We start from the raw sequence: 10,000 nt of genomic DNA, 5'->3' as shown, positions 1-10,000 counted from the left end.
ATCCTAATGCTACAATATAAAAATCTTGAATACGTTTTAAAGGATAAAAGACAAATATCAGAGTTCCTTAAAAGTGCTCCGCATTTCCACGTTGTGTATCAGCATAACACCGAGGCTCTAATAATGAAATGTGTGAGCTTCTATTCTCAGCCGTGTTATTAAGACGTATAACGCTCCAGACAGGATCTCCAGGCATCGGCACGCCGTGGAGTTTTCCATTTTTCATGCGCCGCGGGCCGAGAGGACGAGGGCCGCAGATGATATTGATCCATGTGTCCAGAGCAGAAGGTCAGAGTCAGAGTGAGAGGAAGTGTCCTTTCTGACTCTGTGGTGACTAAAAGAAACATCCGTCACCGCTGATGGCCCACCTGATTCTCTCGCTCTCCCTCTCTTTCTGTCTTTCTAATCTCTTCTCCTCCCTGAAGGTTTTAACTGGTCTTAACAGGGCGCCAGGGCCCTCGGTGCAGTTTTCTCTGCTTGCTCCTTCTCTCTTGCTGCCTCAGCAAGAAAAAAAAAGAAAGGATGGAGAGAAGGGAACCATAATGATGACCTTCTGACCTGAAAGAACATCTTCGAAGTCTGTCCCACATTTTGTCCGTTCTCTCTAGGATTGTATTCGGAGAAGCACTCAGATATTTAGGTCACTCCTCCTATAGGATGACGACGAAGCCATTTATAACCAGAACTTTTCTGGTTCTCAGGACTTATACGTTAATGATTTTTGACCTGAATCTACCTGAGATGATTCTTTTTTTTTTTCTGTATTCATCCTAATTGTGTCGCCATTCGGAGCATATTGGTCTTCTACGTTATTCCTAGCACCGATCTTCATCCGGAAGCATGGCTGTCTCTTCTCTTATCCTGATCGCTCCATGTTCAACTAAATGCCATCTCTAGAATAAATTTTGCACATGTTCCACCAGAAAAAGATCCCGTGTCAGGGTCGTGCTTCTGGTGCTTCTTTCTGTTCCTGTCTTGATCCTCTTTTCCTCATCCTTCACTCTGGCAGGTGGGGGCCGGAGCACGGCCTATCCATCATCCTCATAGAGATACAGACCACAGAGCTGCAGAGTGAGGGGGGATGTAAAGCTGCTCTGATGTTTATTCTGATGCTGATTTCTCTCTCTCTCTCTCTCTCTCTCTCTCTCTCTCTCTCTCTCTCTCTCTCTCTCTCTCTCTCTCTCTCTCTCTCTCTCTCTCTTTGCCTTCTTGTCTCCATTCAAATGCTAAACGCTCTCCTTCGTCAGATCAAGTGCCCCTGTTGAAACCACGACTGTGAGCCAAACAGATAAAAAAAAACCAAAAAAAAAAACAGAATAGCGATTTTGCTAATTCACTGAAGAGTTTCCTTTTTTCTTTTTTTTCCCTCCCCCCTCTCAAGAGCCCCCCCCCACCTCCAAACACCCCCACCCCTTGACCCCACCAGTCTCATTTATCTCTGCATTGACTCTCACTGCCACTAATGAGAGAAAACAACTAATCAATATATCAATAGATCAATGCAGATGGGTGTGAGGGCCACAGGCAACGTTTGAGAGACTGTTAACGCCTGAAAGAGCAGACGAGAGCCTCTTCTCCCGTCTGTGTTCACGCAAGTGGCAGATTAATGCCTAATTGGAGGTTTGTCAAAGATCTCCAACACACACAAGTGCAAACACACGCACAGGAAAAAAAAACAAAACCTGTGTTTGAGTGACAGACCTTTGAAAAGAGGTTCTTTATATAAAGAACACTCGAACGCACTTCCTGCCCAAGTGTATCCTTTTTATAGAAAGCGAAACTGCTCTTATCCACACAAAGGCTAATTGTAGCCATCAAGTGAGAAATTGAATCTTCTTTATATAGCATGGCTGCGTTAAAAACCTCTTTTTGACATATAGACCTGCTTCAGTCTGCTCTGGATATATAAAGCGTTAAATATTGTTTAATTGAATTAAGTGCCTGTAAAACCGTCGAGTCTCTCCATATTTTTTTTTTGAGAATAATAATGAAATATTAAACGACAAATGCTTCCCATGGGCGAATAATGACACTGAGCGATGTTTGTGAACCCCACGCTGTCAGAATCCCGTGTGTCACATCGTTTTGAAGCTCATACCTTGTTCTGGAAAAAAAAAAAAAGGTCATTAATAATCATCATCTTCAACAAATCCGATCCCCGGTCCCTCAAGTTTGGGAGCTGCTGACTCGGGGGTTTATTTGAGAAAACTCGGTGAAAGCAGCTGCTCGATGATTAGTAGAGTGTCATTTATTTTCTCGATAAGGTTGAACTCTGAGGTAGGAAACTAAGCGAGGTCCGCAGGTCAGCCTTCATCTTGATCCTTATGTCTCTGTAGTAAGTCACCTCTGGTTTATTCGGTTTTGTCTGGAATTCGCTTGATTTTCAGACGTTCTCACGGTATGCGGAAATTTTCCCAAATATGAAATGACTGAATGACAGAAATAAAACAAACTAATAACCATAATAATCCTCCGTCCACACTCTGTTTTCTCTCCAGGTCGTTATATCGACGACAGTTAACGTGGACGGTCACGTGTTGGCCGTTTCGGACAACATGTTCGTCCATAACAACTCCAAACATGGCCGCCGTGCCCGCCGCCTTGACCCCTCTGAAGGTACGGCCCCTCCTTATCTGGAGAATGGTAGGCACATTTTACATGAACTTATTATTTGCAGCACTTCTACCGCTCTCTTCCTCTTCTTTCTCTTCCCTTCTTCTGCTGTTTAGGTGCATTTCCATCCTCACTTTTCTTTTTCTGAGCTTCTTATGGCTGTAGTGTAAAGTAGAGGAGAATGAAGACTAGTTTAGTTTTTAGTAGGTCTTTTTTTTCCCTCTTCTTCATACACGCATATACCTATAGATCACATGGGATAGATTTCATTCTCTTATGTTGCTACCTTCTTCCTCCATTATTATTATTATTATTATTATTATTATTATTATTATTATTATTATTATTATTATTATTATTATTATTATTATTATTATTATTACTTTCCATGAATGATGTTGGGCCACGTCTAAGTCAAGGGTGACAAATGAATCACAAAATAAATAAATAAATAAATAAATAAATAAATAAATAAATAAATAAATAAATAAATAAATAAATAATCATGTCTTCCAGAAATAACAACTGACTGATTTTTCCAGCATTTTCCAGCATATGGAAATCCAAACATATAATATCTTAAATCTAAGCAGCCTTTTGCTATTTCTCCTAAGGTCAAGTAGCTTTGCACCAAAAAGCCATCAAAACAACATATCTTTTTTGGCATCGCTGCTTTAAAACCGTAACCTTTGAATTTTCTGTTCTAATGATCGCATATCAGCTCATGTACACCATTTTTGAGTCACACATATGAGGCCATATGCTAATTAGCAGTGATTTAGCAACCCCCTTTCTCTTGCAAGGCAAAGCTCGCTAAATTATTTGGTTTTTTTTTCTCTTCTGGACTTTTATTTGTTCGTTTATTAATGACAGGGACGAAATGAAAATAGCTTAATTACGCACCGGTGCCCTGAGCGCTGCAGCCGTTTGGCCCCATGACGTGTTGTTTGTCTCTCTTCTGTGCCCATTTGATGGTAGGTGTGTTTTGCTTAGCAACCGCCTTTAATTAGGAGAGCAATTAAGAAGGTTGAAGCCTCTCCCCTTGTCTCGTTCCATCCCTGGGGAAAAAGAGTAAGAGAGAGAGAGAAAAAAAAAAAGAGGCCCAGCTTGTACGCCGTTGGTGCGACTCATCTTCAAAGCCCTATTTGTAGAGCATGCTTTACTCTATTTTACTGTTGTTATTCAGCTAATGTCTTTTTTTTTTAAGTCCATGATGAATGTGTTTCAACAAATTCTGTATTTGGTAGAAGCCATACCTGATATTCAGCTCCGACTTGGTTTTGTTCTTTTCTTTATTTTATTTTTTCTTTTGCAATTTTGTCAGCTTTTCTACGAGCAACCGCAACCGTTTTAACAAGTCTTTAAAAAAAAAAAGGAAAAAAAAGAAAGTCTCCATGGTTTTAAAAGGTGTCCTCCCCTCTCACTCTCTCTCTCTCTCTCTCTCTCTCTCTCTCTCTCACACACACACACACACACACACACACACACACACACACACACACACACACACACACACACACACACACACACGCACACCCTGTTTCTTCCACACCACTTAGCTACCTGGGATTTCAGCCGGCCCAGACGTCAAATTTAGGCCGAGCTGATATTGCCACTAGCCTCCTAATAAGGGGCTTTAAGAGCGAACTGGGAACAGTTAGTGCAAAGGGAAGGAAGAGATCCAACCCTGGACTTATGACTGTCATTCACTCTCGCTTTCAGCCTTCTCCCGTCTTCCCGCCATAATCGCTCCTGCTAATTTTTCAGAATTATGATCGGAAATTCTTTCAGATGAACTTTTTCACAAGAAACAAAATCATCAAGAAAACAAAGATGCTTTACGACACTTATGTGTGTGTGTGTGTGTGTGTGTGTGTGTGTGTGTGTGTGTGTGTGTGTGTGTGTGTGTGTGTGTGTGTGTGTGTGTGTATGTGTAAGGACTATACAGAAGCTGTTGATGACAGGAAAGAAGGTGATAACAGCCAGATTCTACCATGTGCTCATAAGTGTGTGGATGTGTAAAAACGGCACAGACACATCCAGGCACACGTGTTCATGACATGTACGGTCGTGAACCATAATCCCATCCATATCCACATTTCAGCTGACAGCTATAACAAAGAGAGAGAGAGCGCACGAAAGAGAGAGAGGGAGAGAGAGAGAGAGAGAGGGAGAGAGAGAGAGAGAGAGAGAGAGAGAGAGAGAGAGAGAGAGAGAGAGAGAGAGTAAGAGGAGAGACTGGGGTATTTGAGATTAGAAACACATTCTTGGAAGTGATAAGTGCTCCGAGCGGGAAAAAGCAAGTGAGAGAGAGAGAGGAAGAGATAGAGAGACAGACAGAGTGAGAGAGGTACTGCTGTGTATCAGAGACAGTCTCGTCTTCCCCTAACGCTCTTATCTAATCATCTAATAAGGGCTAATGTTCCCGGACAGTGAATTTACTCTGGCTTCTGATCTTCAACTAAAAGTAATTCCCCTTGTTGCTGCCCCCAGTGGATCTTCCTCCTTCCTCCTATTGCACACTATAACACGTCTCTCCGTTCATGGGCCATGAGGACCCCGAGTGCACCTCGCCTCCTCACACGTAGAGGTCTTTTTTTTTTTTTTGCAGTAGCCTGCTTCAAACACACAGCGCCATATGCACATGATCAGAAACAACAAACTAAACCATTTGCAAGACACGCATAGAGACACAACTCCATATGCACATAATCAGACAGGAAAATACTACACCTGCTGCGTGCAGAAGCTCGCACACACACACACACACACACACTCGCACGCACGCACACACTCGCACACACACACACTCGCACGCACTGGATGCCAAGTTTTTAAAGAGGCACTCGGATAATCTCTGATTTAGTATTTGCAAAGGTTGCGAAGCTAAATGAAGGAGACAGAGAGAAAGAGACAAGACGATATGAAAAAGAGACAGCGTTCTTTTTTCTTCTTTTTCTCTCTCTCTCTCTCTCTCTCTCTCTCTCTCTCTCTCTCTCTCTCTCTCTCTCTCTCTCACTTTCTTTTTCTCTGCGTGTGCATTGAAGGCCTGCAGTTCCAGCTTGATTTGCATACCAAGTGGCGGTAATGTTGTTAGGTTTATGCAATAAAGACAAGCGGATCGCGTCTGCAGGGCTGTAGCCTGTTAAAGGGGGCCAGATGGGCAACACACACACACACACACACACACACACACACACACACACACACACACACACACACACACACACACACACACACACACATACACAAACACACACACACGAGGTACGAGCTTTAATCCCATCAGCGCCTGGATCAGCCTGCCATCTGGCCATCCCCAGCACTACTGCGGCACGTTTGGCCGTCGGCTCAACAAAGGGAGGCAGCATCAGGCAAGAGCGGACCTGTTCGAGTGTATTGGGGGAGAAGTAGGAAGGTGACAAACACGGCGGCGGCACCGACCACGTTGCCATGGAAGAGAGTACGCCTCTGATTAGAGCTTCACACCGGGAAAACAATACACAAGGGAAGACAGCAGGAGGCCAGGACACACACACAGTTGAAGTCGCTTCACTTCAGACACTCTCGTCACCTTCCCTTTGGATGTCCAGGATAGATTTTCGACAAGTGTGACACGGTTGAGTGTAAACAGTGGCGCGTCCAGGTTTTATAAGAGTTTGGGCAAATACAAAACAAAACAAACAACCAAAGAAAAGAGCACAGAAAGATCTTGTATAGAAAATCTGATGGGTGCAAAGAAAAAAAAAGGGACAATAAGGTAATTACTGTATCATAAAAATCCCCTAGAATTCTTGTAGCAAGGATAATTTCAGGTGACAGCTTCAACACGTGGACACAACCTTTCACAGAAATATCATATTCCTCAAACACACTTCCCACACATTTAAGGAAACCCTCCACTGTCCTGATTTAAACACACACTGCCAAAAAGTGAGCCCTCGTTTAAATACCCCCACCTCCCATACGCACACAGGCTACATTCCTTGCTAAAAAGTGCTCCCATGGATAAATATTTATTTCTCTCATCCTCTTCCTGGAAGTGTGTTGTACTTGGCTTCTGCCTCTGCGTCTGCTCTCTCCATTTTCCATCATGTGCTTGCACACATTGTGCTCGCATAGAGTTAGATCGCTGTGTAATTCGCTTTGCCACGCCTCCCATTGAACACATGTTCCCCCACTACCTTGTATTGAAAGTGTATGCAAATGTCACACGGCAGAAGGGAAGGCGACTTGCAATCTCTTTTTCTGCATGATGGAGGGAGTCATTGCAAATTCCAAGGCAACGTGCCGTGGTCTCTTACCGCAGCTGCTCTCTCTCCCTTCGTGCGGGTCTGCTTTTATATCACACACCCCACGCAGACATATACACACAAACATGCATATACGCACACACAAACAGATGCAAGCCCCTCCTCCGTCCCTCCCGATTGCTCACCTACACAAAGTAAATTTGTTTACTGTAATTTTTAGTGAATGATTCGCTATAATTGGAAGTGTTGATGAAGGTCAGTCCCTTTGAGGAGCCGTGTCTGTCTTCAGAGACTTGATCTGCTTTCAAGCACTCTGCCTGCAATTAAGAAAAGCAAATGTCACTCGCAAGCCTCAGAAATGAAAATTTGTATGAACTTATTAGCATGAAGTCAACAGCTTTAGTTAAGGGCAAGCTTTCTCTCTCTCTCTCTCTCTCTCTCTCTCTCTCTCTCTCTCTCTCACACACACACACACACACACACACACACACGCTCACACAGACAGAGAGTGAGAGAGAGAGAGAGAGAGAGAGAGAGAGAGAGAGAGAGAGAGAGAGAGAGAGAGAGAGAGAGAGAGAGAGAGAGAGACAGAGAGAGAGAGAGACAGAGAGAGAGACAGAGGGAGCGCATGGAGCCTCTGCTGCTCTGGGAGATGTGAGAGGAATGAACAAATACAACCTCCACTAGTCCAACATTAAGGCAAACAAAGAGAGGTGCCTTGTCTGGCCTGTTCAACACAACAATACCTAATGGTGATTAACTAGGCCTGGCTGTACACACACACACACACACACACACACACACACACACACACACACACACACACACACACACACACACACACACACACACACACACACACACACACACACACACACACACAAAAGGAGACAGGGACTTGAACCTGGCCTTACAGTCCACATGCAATGCTCACATAATCATTATTATTATTATTATTATTATTATTATTATTATTATTATTATTATTATTATTATAGACATTGTACATCATTATTTCTTGCTTATTAAAATTTTTTATCTAATCTTTTAATAAAAGATAGTAATAAAATATCAAATTTTACCATCTTTTATAACCCGTGAGCCGTGGAAAACCTTTTATTTTGAAATCTGTTATTTTCGAAACAAATCATAAAATATAGCCGTCATTTCCTTTTCATTCTATTTTCTCTCCAACGGTTTCAGATTTGAACTAAAATCATTAATAAGCCTTAAATCCTCATTATATTTTTTCACTCTTCGTTCATAGTTTATCACTATATAAAAATATAAAGACTTTTAAAGATATAAAAAAAATGATTGGAGCAAAACTACAGGAGATGATAATTCAAGTTGCAGTTATGAATTTCCTGTACGGTTTAATATAAAAATGGTACGATGAAGTCTGAGCAAATGGGAATGGGACGTGCTGGATGATGTCACCGTGGAGCTCCCGTGACGATTTGCGGCTGAAAGACTTTTAACAGGAAGGCCGAGTGTCTCCTGTGCATTATTAACCAGGCTGCTGAGAACACAGAGCAGGAGAACATGAGGCCATTGTGTCCCTCTCACACCTCTATAATAACTAGTGGAGGAAAAAAAAAAAAGAACAAGGAACCGAAAGTGAGGAGATACAGAGAGCAGACGGATACAGAGCTCAGGATAAGGTGCAATTCTAGTTTTAACAAAATAATATGAACAGGATCAAGCCTCATTTATTCATCAGCCGGTGAGGAAAGAGGAAAAGAGTTTAACCCAAAAAATCAGATGTTGTGCCTGCTTTGTGGTGCTCAGGTTCAGCCTTGAATTTCTTCCTCATGTCACAACACACAGTGATGCTTAACAGTTGGTACCATAGTAGACACTCGGAGATTTAAGAATTTGTAGTATTGAATAAGTATTTGTTTTTCTCCTTGCATAATAGGGACAAAAGTTTCATAGAAAAATATCCACCCACCTCTCAAAAAAAAAAAAAAAAAAAAGCAGAAACATTTATTTTTATTTTTCCACACAAAGGTAAATGTAAAAGTTTTAAAATGTTGATATCGAACCTACTTCTGCTCTCTAAGATGCCCCAAGTGCTTGTTCATAAACATCTAAAATATAAAGCCATTATCTTCAAGCACTAAAATTCTGTGTAAAGTTTATCCAACAGAAAGACACACACACGTCTTACACTGAAAGCCAACAGAGTCCCCGCTCAACTTACATCAGACTTGCAGCGCTACAATCATTCATTTGTTTTAACTACAGAAAGTTCTAATCTGAAGTCAAACTTGCATCGTGGGTAAAAATTGAGCGTCTGTTCTCGGCCCTTTGTCAGATCAGTACTACGTGTAGACGGGATTGAATCGTTATTAACAGCCTTACTGTTCCTTCTCTCCTTTTGAGCGTGCCTCCTAATAGCTGCTGTAAAAGAAATAAAAAAAAAGAAATAAAAAAAAAAGGAGAGCAGCCTGATGTATAGCCGTGCCCTTTTGTTGCTGCGTGGCCCAGATCATTCATGCTTTGCCTGCTTTTGAGTTTAATTGCCCCTCAGTGAGGGACCAGTGTGTGTGTTCCGTATTTTTGTGGATGTGTGTGTGAGTGTAAGTGTGAGTATGGATGTGTTTGCTTGTGTGATAATAAAGCACGGTCCTGAGCGGAATGTTTTCTGTCCTGTCATAAGCAGCTACCCCGTGCATAAAGGCCATTAGCCCCAGTGAAGGCTGGACCACCGGCGGAGCCACGGTCATCCTCATCGGCGACAACTTCTTCGACGGCCTGCAGGTCGTGTTCGGCACCATGCTCGTATGGAGCGAGGTGAGGACTGATGGATTTGGTTTAGTGCTAGTGGTGAATGTTGTGGAGGGTAGAACAAATTTCAGAGCTCAAATTCTATGCAACTGTTTATAATAATAATAATAATATTAATAATAATAATAATAATAATAATAATAATAATAATAATAATAATAATAATAATAATAATAATAATAACATATTTAGAGTAAAGAATGAGAGTGTGTGTATGTGCCCTGCGATGGGTTGGCACTCCGTCCAGGGTGTATCCTGCCTCGATGCCCGATGACGCCTGAGATAGGCACAGGCTCCCCGTGACCCAAGGTAGTTTGGATAAGTGGTAGAAAATGAATGAA

General features: G+C 42.2%; 1 protein-coding gene across 15 annotated transcripts in view; it reads left to right on the top strand.

Moving 5' to 3' along the window:
* ebf3a (EBF transcription factor 3a) overlaps positions 1-10,000 on the top strand; it is a 96,264-nt gene that overhangs the window by 59,079 nt on the left and 27,185 nt on the right. For 6 of the 15 annotated variants that reach the window (XM_047817780.1, XM_047817781.1, XM_047817775.1 and 3 more), the window contains exons 8-9: positions 2,499-2,643; positions 9,532-9,665. In XM_047817780.1, the coding sequence (XP_047673736.1) occupies positions 2,499-2,643; positions 9,532-9,665 (279 nt within the window). The remainder of the gene's footprint in view (positions 1-2,498; positions 2,644-9,531; positions 9,666-10,000) is intronic. The other 9 variants (XM_047817784.1, XM_047817776.1, XM_047817778.1 and 6 more) reach the window with 3 other exon arrangements.

The sequence above is a fragment of the Tachysurus fulvidraco genome, chromosome 8 (assembly GCF_022655615.1).
Source record: "Tachysurus fulvidraco isolate hzauxx_2018 chromosome 8, HZAU_PFXX_2.0, whole genome shotgun sequence".
Taxonomy (NCBI): Eukaryota; Metazoa; Chordata; class Actinopteri; order Siluriformes; family Bagridae; genus Tachysurus; species Tachysurus fulvidraco.
Note: the sequence above shows the minus strand (reverse complement) of the source record. Positions and strands in the feature narration are given on the sequence as shown.